This window comes from Lathyrus oleraceus, chromosome 1 (assembly GCF_024323335.1).
Source record: "Lathyrus oleraceus cultivar Zhongwan6 chromosome 1, CAAS_Psat_ZW6_1.0, whole genome shotgun sequence".
In the NCBI taxonomy this organism is placed as follows: domain Eukaryota; kingdom Viridiplantae; phylum Streptophyta; class Magnoliopsida; order Fabales; family Fabaceae; genus Lathyrus; species Lathyrus oleraceus.
The window spans coordinates 173,030,730-173,044,104 of NC_066579.1; the positions used below are offsets into that span (position 1 = coordinate 173,030,730).

The 13,375-nt window shown below is 29.5% G+C and overlaps 2 protein-coding genes across 2 annotated transcripts in view; both read right to left on the bottom strand.

The window, feature by feature from the left end:
• LOC127125682 (bifunctional UDP-glucose 4-epimerase and UDP-xylose 4-epimerase 1-like) overlaps positions 1–13,375 on the bottom strand; it is a 94,113-nt gene that overhangs the window by 22,021 nt on the left and 58,717 nt on the right. The window lies entirely within an intron of this gene.
• Positions 6,771–8,140, bottom strand: LOC127125665 (bifunctional UDP-glucose 4-epimerase and UDP-xylose 4-epimerase 1-like). Its single transcript, XM_051054460.1, has one exon. The coding sequence runs from the start codon at positions 7,821–7,823 to the stop codon at positions 6,771–6,773; it is 1,053 nt and encodes a 350-aa protein (XP_050910417.1). The 5' UTR covers positions 7,824–8,140.

Consider the following 13,375-nt stretch of genomic DNA (forward strand, 5'->3'; position numbering starts at 1 on the left):
TTAAATTTGGCGTGCTGCTAACTTAAGATAAGATTAGTATTTCTGTTTTGTATGTGAGTTCCATTTTTAGCTTCTAAATTGGATTGCCAAGTAAGCTTCTTTTCAAGTGTGCGTCACCATTAATAGAATTATTATGTCAAACCTAAGATGGTATGACGAAGACAAAGAATCAGATCGTAAGCATTCATTGTCTAAATAATTTTTTGATTGGCATTTCAAAAAATTTCAACAACCTTGAAGATTAAAACTAAATCAATTACTTGTGAGTATTACACTCGTCTGATTAAAATTTGTATTGGAGTTATTGCAGCTGAATTGATATCTGACGTCGTCACATGTAATTTTGAGTCGTAGAATTTAACAAACCTCCAACTCCAAGTACTTAATCTTATACAATGCAACTTGTTCTTTTGCAGATTGCCGGTGATGATGAAGGAATGTTGTGTAAGTGAATCCATTGCATCTCTATACTTTACTTGCAGCGATTCTTTCAATTGCTTACCAAAATGATATATTTTGTAGTATTGATGTCAGTGTAGAACATATACTTTATCAGCAAGGCCGTCTTTGGAATCTGAAAATAGTTTTTATCTTGTTTGATTACTTGGCAGTAATTCTAGTAAGGTTTCTTTGATTTGAATGCTGGTTGCATCACAATCTAACCTCTTTTATTGAAAAATATGTTTTCTGAAATTATACATTACAATCTTGACATCCATTATTGTTTATTTATATACTGTCAATGTAGAGTGTTTACATTCTTAGTTAATCATAATAATTGTTGATCATTCAAGATGTTTGATATCTATCATAATTATCTTAAAACTTATGTTGATGAATGGTTGTTACCAATTTAACAGTTAAACATCTTTTTGCAATTGAAAATTGTTTCATAATTTGTCATTCCAATAACAAATAATTTGGTCTTGCACATGAAAATTGAAAATAAAAATCCATCCTCCTTTATGTTTTCCCTAGCTTTCTTGCACTATCACTAAAAATGGCTATGAATAAAAAATGTTTTTTTTTAAATTAATTTGATAATATATATATATATATATATATATATATATATATATATATATATATATATATATATATATATATATATATATATATATATATGATTGTTTGACATGTTTTTCAAACGAAAAAAATTAAGAAGCTAGAAACACAAATGATATATATTCTGATTTGTTTTCTCCATCTGAATGGTATATCTAGGTCTTTTTTTAGAGGATTTTTTTTGTTATGTATCAAGATTTTTAATTACAAGTCTCACACCAAGATTATTCTTAATGAACACTTAATACTCATACTCTTTACAATGAACACTTAATATTCAAACAAGAAAGTACACCACTTTTTTATTTTATATCATCTTTCACCAAACACGGGTGAATTAAGAATCACACAAATTCTTAAAAGATGAAGAATAATCTTTTATAGGCCGAAGAATCCCAAACCTAACATGAAAATATAATCCTTATCAATATTATTTTTCAGAACAATATCACTTTAAAGCTCAGGAATTTCGAGTTTCAGAATGTAAGATAAAATTTTCAATAGTCAAAAATTTGAATAACCACTTATAAATGTGTAAATTTCTTATGTAAAAGTTAAAAGTGTTTAGAAATTAAACAAGAATTTATAGACTTTAAGAAGACACCATGAATCATTATTATACTTTGAATAGGTATGATGAACCACTGCACAACTTGAATAATGCATAAAAAGACATTAGTTCGTGAAAAAATAGGTTGTCAGACTGATGTAATCGATTACATGTTTTTAATGTGAGAAAAAAAATACATATCCAACATCATGTATTCGATTAAACATATATGGTAATCGATTACCATTGTGCTTTTACCTCTTTTATGTTGAAAACAGGTTACACCAACATGTAATTGATTATGTATGATAATCTATTACCATAATTATTTTTATCTTCTCTTTTTGTATGTTGGAAACAAGTTATTTTTTGATTTTATAAGTTTTTATAAGTCTTGAAGTGATATTTGAACTTAAAAGGTAATCTATCAAATGTAAAGACAAATACTTTAAAGACTTTTGACTTTAACTAATGAGTTTGTCATTTTGAGCTTTTTATATTTAAGGTCCTTTCATTTTTCTTATTTGTTGATATGGTTGTATTTATAAAAATTCAACCAAGATTATAAGAGACACCTTCTTCACAGTCTCCCTCTCTTTGATGATGAAAAACTACATCGTTTGGTAGTTTTTGTTTAGCATTTGATACTGATGACTTCTCGATAAGTGTACCGATAATTTCGCAATAGTAAAAAGATCGAGTCCACAGGGACTACCTTCAAGCAAGACAATATGTGTGCAATATATAGAAAACTAGTAAGAAGGCGTTTTCGAGTTTCAGTGTGAAAAGTAAATAAACGATTAAACAATATCATAAAAGAGGTTAGGTTGTGTTCTATAATCCCCTATTTCTCTATTGTTGATGATTGATGTCATGTATGAATGATCTTATCACCATAACACCACAACGAATTAAAAAAAACTGTTATAGTCGATCCCTCACGAAATAACTCAAAAACCACTACTTGGAGCTTCTTATCTCTAGTCCACCAGCGTAAGCATGGTTAGACGATGTATAAAACGTTAATTTCCTATGCCTCTACTCGGGTTCTCCTATTTCTATTCAACCAACATAAGTACAACAATTTCCTAGGTTTAACACATAGACTAATGGTCATTATTCCCTATATGCCCAAAATCAGATTAAAAGAGTATCTCACATAAAAAGCATTATGAACAAGAAGCAATTGAATGACATTATAGATCAAAAGGTTCATACAATGGTTAAATCAACATAGAATCCAACAATATAGAAATATGTGTGAGTGCGACTTCCGTTAGATATGTTTTGTATGATGTCAAAATTACGATACTTTAACATTAATGTATATTGGACGGTATCCTCGGATTCTTTATGTGCATCATAGCATTAGGAAGCATATAAGTATTTGGAAACAACTTAGAAAAGGTCTTGCACGTGAAAATTGAAAATAAAAATCCATCCTCCTTTATGTTTTCCCTAGCTTTCTTGCACTATCATTAAAAATGGGTACGAATAAAAAAAGCTTTTTTAATTAATTTGATAACATATATATATATATATATATATACATACATATATATATATATATATATATATATATATATATATATATATATATATATATATATATATATATATATATATATATATGATTGCTTGACATGGTTTTTAAACGAAAAAAACATAAGAAGCTAGATTTTTTTTTATTTAAGTGCTTATTTATGACAATTTACTTTAGTGGAGGCTGGTTTGTGAAGTTATAATTAATCCAAAAATAATACTAAGTAAAATGTGGAATATAAAATGTAAGGGAGAAGAGAAACACAAACATATATATTTTGGTTTTCTTTCTTCAACTGAATGGTATATCTACTCCCTTTTTTTATTAGAGAAATTTTCACTATGTATCAAGATTTTTAATTACAAGCATCATTTCGAGACTCTGAACAATGAACACTTAATACACTGACTCTTAATAATGAAAACTTAATACCCAAGCAAGAAAGCACACCACTTTCTATTTTATATCACCTTTCACCAAACACTGATGAATTAAGAATCACATTAATTCTTAAGAGATGAAGAATAATCTTTTATAAATTGAAAAATTCCAAACCTAACATGAAAATATAATCCTTAACAATATTACTTTTCAGAATAATATCACTTTAAGACTCAGAACTTTCGGATTTCAGAGTGTTTGATAAAATTTTCAATACTTGAAAATTTGAATAACCACTTATAAATGTGTAAATTAAACAAGGATATCTATTCTCGTTTGCTTTCTCCAACTGAATGGTACATCTAGTCTCTTTTTTGATTACAGGATTTCTCACTATGTATCAAGATTTTTAATTATAATCTTCACATCAAGACTCTTCACAATGAACACTTAATACTCAAACAAGAAAGCACACCACTTTCTATTTTACATCATCTTTCATGATACACTATGATGAATTAAGAATCACACTAATTCTTAAGAGATGAAGAATAATCTTTTATAGACTGAAGAATCCAAAACCTAACATTAAAATATAATCCTTATCAATATTACTTTTCAGAATTATATCATTTTAAGGCTCAAAACTTTCAGATTTCAGAATGTTTGATAAAATTTTCAATACTTGAAAATTTGAATAACCACCGATAAATATGTAAATTTCTTATGGAAAAGTTAATTTTTTTAAGAAATTAAACAAGGATTTATAGACTTTAAGAAGGCACCATGAATGATTATAACGCTTTGAAGAGGCATCATAAACCACTGCAAAACTTGAACAATGCATAAAAAGACACTGGTTCGTGAAAAAAATAGGTTGGCAGGTTGATGTAATCGATTATATGTTTTTAATGTGAGAAAAAAAATACATATCCAACATCATGTAATCGATTAAATATATATGGTAATCGATTACCATTGTGTTTTTGTACCTCTTTTATGTTGAAAACAAGTTGCACCGACATGTAATTGATTACATATGGATGGTAATCAATTACCATAATGGTTTTTATCTTCTCTTTTTGTATGTTGGAAATAAGTTGTTTTTTGATTTTGCAAGTTTTAATAAGCCTTGAAGTGATATTTGAACTTAAAAGGTAATCTATAAAATGTAAAGACAAATACTTTAAAGATTTTTGACTTTAACTAATGAGTTTTTCATTTTGTGCTTTTGATATTTAAGGTCTTTACCTTTTTCTTCATTGTTGATGTCGATGTATTTATAAAAATTCAACTAAGATTATAGGAGAGATCTTCTTCACAATCTCCCCCTTTTTTTATGATGACAAACTACATCATTTGATAGTTTTTATTTAACATTTGATACTTCCCCTTATCTTGTTTAGCATTTGATATCTCCCCATTTATTTTGCAATTAAAGCTTTAGTGTCCTGAAATAAGATAAACAAAAAAAACATGCATATCTTTTGTGCCCCTTTTAACATTATAAAAAAAAAAGAAAAACAATAATAATTCATGTGGCATCCAATAAACATAGCATAAAGACATAGAGAAAACCCATATGTTAGTTAATGAAACAATCATAGGACAACCATCAAATAATTCAGATAGACCATGCAAATAACCACCAAAACCACAAAAATATACAAGTCATAAAGCATGCGGCTAAGACATAAGCGCTAAACGAGCAACTAAAATCATCATCATCCTCTTGAAATGCGTCTAGTTCATTTAGCCTTTGTGAGATACCATCCATATCCTGACGAAGTCCATCAAATTCTTGAGTTATAAACCTTCAAATGCTAAGTAACTCATCCATAATCATTTAGTTTGTAGGCCCACCTTCAAACGCAAAAGTAGATGCTGAGGAAGAAAATGGAGAAGAATCATATATAGATGATTTAGTTCACTCTTATGTTTGAGGCAGTAATCAACATGATCCCTTATTATATCCATTTTGTTGATAACATCGACTTCAACTCGATGATCACGAGTGTCCATCTCTATCTTTAGTCCCCCACTCGTATCGACATTATAGTACTTAAAGAGAGGAGTAATAAGATGTGCATATGGTAAATCACATTCTCAATCTTTCTGACGCAGCAAATGCTTGCATGACAAGATAGACAGATTGAAGTTCTAGGTCATTGAATTGAGCATGATTTGAATTCTTTAGAGGAAGGATATATCATAAACTCTAAAAGTGAACACTATCAAAACTATTAGAAAACCCTAATACTCTAAAGCTGAGAAGAAGATAAAACGCTAGCTATATTAATAAAGATTTTTTCATTTTCTTTAATACCTTCAAATGTACCAAAGACAGTACATATGTAAGACTAATAGGGATAAATAAAGTAAAATACTCAAACATCTCAATTAATAGCAACACCATTAACCCATTAAAACAATTTACTACCCTTTTCTTTCCGATTACAGTATAAAACATGAACAGACTCAGAAGCAAAATCATCAAGTTCCTGAAAAGTTAAAATTAGAGAGTCTAAAGTTTCCGCTCAACAAACTTTCGTCTGTTCCGTTGCTGGAAACAGAGATGAGAAGATGACAAATGTTAGTGTCTTTTTTCTCTTTCCTTTTACTTTTTTTTCTTTCTGAATTCTCAAACTTTTCTATGAAGAAAAGCTATTATTACTTGCACTGTTGCTTTGTTTTAGCCTTGCCTCATTTCAATTTTATGTTACTATTGTGTTTGCTACATTCCTTTCAACCATCAAAATCGTAGCTTTGTAATAGCGAAGAAGAAACAAATGAAATTTTATGATATCTTGTTGACTCATTTGTTTGTAAACCCTCTGAAGTTTCAATATTCATAGTCATTTAAACAGTTTGTGTTTATTAGGCAATTGAATGTTGGTTTTTAAATCGCGGAATTTGATATATCGCTATGAATCACATTCAAAGACTACTGTTAGGGTTTCAATTATGATTACATTGCAGAGACGTTAGAAACCTTTGATGTCGCGGCTTAGATTGTAGTTTAACAACATTTTGTTAAACCCTATTACGTTTCAGAATTTTGAGCCATTTGAGCCATTTAAGCAATTTAGTTTTATTAGTTATTGAATGTTGGTTTCAATTAGCGGTTAAAATTAGTGTTTGACATATACATGCTTCAAGTACTCTTTAACAATGGGAGGCCTATTTGTATACAAAATATCGGTAGATGAGTAGTGTAGTTGTCTAGCTGATTCAAGGCTTTCCCGAGTAACCCCACGGGTTGTTCTTTGCCCAATTCCATTGATCCCTGCACATCTCCTCCACACCATATTTGGCCTTCCAACCGAGTTCTCTCTCTGCTTTCTCTGTAGATGCATAAACCTCTATAGCATCTCCTGGCCTTCTCGGACACAATTTCAATGCGATTTTCTTACCAGAAGCTTTATTAAATGCGTCAACCATTTCAAGCACAGATGTACCGCGACCGGTTCCCAAATTGTAAGCCGTACAACCTATGTTTTCCGTTGCGAAAAGCTTTCTCAGGGCGGCAATGTGACCATTTGCTAAGTCCATCACGTGGATATAGTCCCGTACCGCAGAGCCATCCCTTGTAGGATAATCATGACCATATACATTGAGCTCGGGTAATCTTCCAACGGCTACTTGCTGTATATAAGGCATGAGGTTATTTGGGATGCCTCTAGGATCTTCACCCAGTTTACCACTTTCATGTGCCCCAACTGGATTAAAGTATCTCAGTAAAATGATTCTCCATTCCGGCTCAGCTTTCGAAATATCTCGTGCGATTTCTTCAAGGAAAAGCTTCGTCCGTCCATAAGGGTTCGTTGCTTGTAACTCAATATCCTCCACACATGGCATCTTTTTAGGTTGGCCATAAACAGTGGCAGACGATGAGAAAACCATGTTTTTGCAATTGTGCTTAGCCATAACTTCATAGAGGTTGATGGTGCCAACAAGATTATTATCAAAATAACGACGAGGATTTGCAACACTTTCACCAACTGCTTTTAACCCAGCAAAATGAATGACAGCATCGAATTTAGTTTTTGAGAAAAGTTTCTCCAAATCATCTTTATTCCTGAGATCTCCCAGTGTGAATTCAAGATTCTGTGAAAGGTTTGGACCAACAATTTCACGAACACGGTCCACTGCTTCCATAGCAGAATTATCAAAATTATCAATGATGGAAACATGAAACCCGTCTTTGAGAAGCTGAACAACAGTGTGAGCGCCAATGAAACCGGCCCCGCCGGTTACAAGTATCTTTTGCGATGAAGACGCCATATCTTGGAATAGGATAGATAGAGAGAGTCCTGGGATTTTGATGTTTTGAAAAAGTTGATAGATTTGAAATTTGAGTTTTGGATTTTATATACAGTAATGAAATATTATTAATTGCTATTTTTAGGTAATGGACAGAAAGTTGGATCTGGAATGATTTTGTTAGTTTTTACTGTAACTTTTTTTCTCTCTGTAATCCATTTTTGTTTTGTTAAATTTGGCGTGCTGCTAATTTAAGATAAGATTAGTATTTCTGTTTTGTATGTGAGTTCCATTTTTAGCTTCTAAATTGGATTGCCAAGTAAGCTTCTTTTCAAGTGTGCGTCACCATTAATAGAATTATTATGTCAAACCTAAGATGGTATGACGAAGACAAAGAATCAGATCGTAAGCATTCATTGTCGTAAATAATTTTTTGATTGGCATTTCAAAAAATTTCAACAACCTTGAAGATTAAAACTAAATCAATTACTTGTGAGTATTACACTCGTCTGATTAAAATTTGTATTGGAGTTATTGCAGCTGAATTGATATCTGACGTCGTCACATGTAATTTTGAGTCGTAGAATTTAACAAACCTCCAACTCCAAGTACTTAATCTTATACAATGCAACTTGTTCTTTGGCAGTTTGCCTGTGATGATGAAGGAATGTTGTGTAAGTGAATCCATTGCATCTCTATACTTTACTTGCAGCGATTCTTTCAATTGCTTACCAAAATGATATATTTTGTAGTATTGATGTCAGTGTAGAACATATACTTTATCAGCAAGGCCGTCTTTGGAATCTGAAAATAGTTTTTATCTTGTTTGATTACTTGGCAGTAATTCTAGTAAGGTTTCTTTGATTTGAATGCTGGTTGCATCACAATCTAACCTCTTTTATTGAAAAATATGTTTTCTGAAATTATACAATACAATCTTGACATCCATTATTGTTTATTTATATACTGTCAATGTAGAGTGTTTACATTCTTAGTTAATCATAATAATTGTTGATCATTCAAGATGTTTGATATTTATCATAATTATCTTAAAACTTATGTTGATGAATGGTTGTTACCAATTTAACAGTTAAACATCTTTTTGCAATTGAAAATTGTTTCATAATTTGTCATTCCAATAACAAATAATTTGGTCTTGCACATGAAAATTGAAAATAAAAATCCATCCTCCTTTATGTTTTCCCTAGCTTTCTTGCACTATCACTAAAAATGGCTATGAATAAAAAACGTTTTTTTTAAATTAATTTGATAATATATATATATATATATATATATATATATATATATATATATATATATATATATATATATATATATATATATATATATATATATATATATATATATATATATATATATATATATATATATATATATATTGTTTGACATGTTTTCAAACGAAAAAAATTAAGAAGCTAGAAACACAAATGATATATATTCTGATTTGTTTTCTCCATCTGAATGGTATATCTAGTCCTTTTTTTAGAGGATTTTTTTTTCTTATGTATCAAGATTTTTAATTACAAGTCTCACACCAAGATTATTCTTAATGAACACTTAATACTCATACTCTTTACAATGAACACTTAATATTCAAACAAGAAAGTACACCACTTTTTTATTTTATATCATCTTTCATCAAACACTGGTGAATTAAGAATCACACAAATTCTTAAAAGATGAAGAATAATCTTTTATAGGCCGAAGAATCCCAAACCTAACATGAAAATATAATCCTTATCAATATTATTTTTCAGAACAATATCACTTTAAAGCTCAGGAATTTCGAGTTTCAGAATGTTTGATAAAATTTTCAATAGTCAAAAATTTGAATAACCACTTATAAATGTGTAAATTTCTTATGTAAAAGTTAAAAGTGTTTAGAAATTAAACAAGAATTTATAGACTTTAAGAAGACACCATGAATCATTATTATACTTTGAAGAGGTATGATGAACCACTGCACAACTTGAATAATGCATAAAAAGACATTAGTTCGTGAAAAAATAGGTTGTCAGACTGATGTAATCGATTACATGTCTTTAATGTGAGAAAAAAAATACATATCCAACATCATGTAATCGATTAAACATATATGGTAATCGATTACCATTGTGCTTTTACCTCTTTTATGTTGAAAACAGGTTACACCAACATGTAATTGATTATGTATGATAATCTATTACCATAATTATTTTTATCTTCTCTTTTTGTATGTTGGAAACAAGTTATTTTTTGATTTTATAAGTTTTTATAAGTCTTGAAGTGATATTTGAACTTAAAAGGTAATCTATCAAATGTAAAGACAAATACTTTAAAGACTTTTGACTTTAACTAATGAGTTTGTCATTTTGAGCTTTTTATATTTAAGGTCCTTTCATTTTTCTTATTTGTTGATATGGTTGTATTTATAAAAATTCAACCAAGATTATAAGAGACACCTTCTTCACAGTCTCCCTCTCTTTGATGATGAAAAACTACATCGTTTGGTAGTTTTTGTTTAGCATTTGATACTGATGACTTCTCGATAAGTGTACCGATAATTTCGCAATAGTAAAAAGATCGAGTCCACAGGGACTACCTTCAAGCAAGACAATATGTGTGCAATATATAGAAAACTAGTAAGAAGGCGTTTTCGAGTTTCAATGCGAAAAGGAAATAAACGATTAAACAATATCATAAAAGAGGTTAGGTTCTGTTCTATAATCCCCTATTTCTCTATTGTTGATGATTGATGTCATGTATGAATGATCTTATCACCATAACACCACAACGAATTAAAAAAACTATTATAGTCGATCCCTCACGAAATAACTCAATAACCACTACTTGGAGCTTTCTATCTCTAGTCCACCAGCGTAAGCATGGTTAGACGATGTATAAAACGTTAATTTCCTATGCCTCTACTCGGGTTCTCCTATTTCTATTCAACCAACATAAGTACAACAATTTCCTAGGTTTAACACATAGACTAATGGTCATTATTCCCTATATGCCCAAAATCAGATTAAAAGAGTATCTCACATAAAAAGCATTATGAACAAGAAGCAATTGAATGACATTATAGATCAAAAGGTTCATACAATGGTTAAATCAACATAGAATCCAACAATATAGAAATATGTGTGAGTGCGACTTCCGTTAGATATGTTTTGTATGATGTCAAAATTACGATACTTTAACATTAATGTATATTGGACGGTATCCTCGGATTCTTTATGTGCATCATAGCATTAGGAAGCATATAAGTATTTGGAAACAACTTAGAAAAGGTCTTGCACGTGAAAATTGAAAATAAAAATCCATCCCCCTTTATGTTTTCCCTAGCTTTCTTGCACTATCATTAAAAATGGGTACGAATAAAAAAAGCTTTTTTAATTAATTTGATAACATATATATATATATATATATATAATTGTTTGACATGGTTTTTAAACGAAAAAAACATAAGAAGTTAGATTTTTATTTTTATTTAAGTGCTTATTTATGACAATTTACTTTAGTGGAGGCTGGTTTGTGAAGTTATAATTAATCCAAAAATAATAATAGGTAAAATGTGGAATATAAAATGTAAGGGAGAAGAGAAACACAAACATATATATTTTGGTTTTCTTTCTTCAACTGAATGGTATATCTAGTCCCTTTTTTTATTAGAGAAATTTTCACTATGTATCAAGATTTTTAATTACAAGCATCATATCAAGACTCTGAACAACGAACACTTAATACACAGACTCTTCATAATGAAAACTTAATACCCAAGCAAGAAAGCACACCACTTTCTATTTTATATCACCTTTCACCAAACACTGATGAATTAAGAATCACATTAATTCTTAAGAGATGAAGAATAATCTTTTATAAGTTGAAAAATTCCAAACCTAACATGAAAATATAATCCTTAACAATATTACTTTTCAGAATAATATCATTTTAAGACTCAGAACTTTCGGATTTCAGAGTGTTTGATAAAATTTTCAATACTTGAAAATTTGAATAACCACTTATAAATGTGTAAATTAAACAAGGATATATATTCTCGTTTGCTTTCTCCAACTGAATGGTACATCTAGTCTCTTTTTTGATTAGAGGATTTCTCACTATGTATCAAGATTTTTAATTACAATCTTCACATCAAGACTCTTCACAATGAACACTTAATACCCAAACAAGAAAGCACACCACTTTCTATTTTACATCATCTTTCATGATACACTATGATGAATTAAGAATCACACTAATTCTTAAGAGATGAAGAATAATCTTTTATAGACTGAAGAATCCAAAACCTAACATTAAAATATAATCCTTATCAATATTACTTTTCAGAATTATATCATTTTAAGGCTCAAAACTTTCAGATTTCAGAATGTTTGATAAAATTTTCAATACTTGAAAGTTTGAATAACCGCCGATAAATATGTAAATTTCTTATGGAAAAGTTAATTTTTTTAAGAAATTAAACAAGGATTTATAGATTTTAAGAAGGCACCATGAATGATTATAACGCTTTGAAGAGGCATCATAAACCACTGCAAAACTTGAACAATGCATAAAAAGACACTGGTTCGTGAAAAAAATAGGTTGGCAGGTTGATGTAATCGATTATATGTTTTCAATGTGAGAAAAAAAAATACATATCCAACATCATGTAATCGATTAAATATATATGGTAATCGATTACCATTGTGTTTTTTTACCTCTTTTATGTTGAAAACAAGTTGCACCGACATGTAATTGATTACATATGTATGGTAATCAATTACCATAATGGTTTTTATCTTCTCTTTTTGTATGTTGGAAATAAGTTGTTTTTTGATTTTGCAAGTTTTTATAAGCCTTGAAGTGATATTTGAACTTAAAAGGTAATCTATCAAATGTAAAGGCAAATACTTTAAATAATTTTTGACTTTAACTAATGAATTTTTCATTTTGTGCTTTTGATATTTAAGGTCTTTACCTTTTTCTTCATTGTTCATGTCGATGTATTTATAAAAATTCAACTAAGATTATAGGAGAGATCTTCTTCACAATCTCCCCCTTTTTTTATGATGACAAACTACATCATTTGATAGTTTTTATTTAACATTTGATACTTCCCCTTATCTTGTTTAGCATTTGATATCTCCCCATTTATTTTGCAATTAAATCTTTAGTGTCCTGAAATAAGATAAACAAAAAAAACATGCATATCTTTTGTGCCCCTTTTAACATTATAAAAAAGAAAAGAAAAACAATAATAATTCATGTGGCATCCAATAAACATAGCATAAAGACATAGAGAAAACCCATATGATAGTTAATGAAACAATCATAGGACAACCATCAAATAATTCAGATAGACCATGCAAATAACCACCAAAACCACAAAAATATACAAGTCATAAAGCATGCGGCTAAGACATAAGCACTAAACGAGCAACTAAAATCATCATCATCCTCTTGAAATGCGTCTAGTTCATTTAGCCTTTGTGAGATACCATCCATATCCTGACGAAGTCCATCAAATTCTTGAGTTATAAACCTTCAAATGCTAAGTAACTCATCCATAA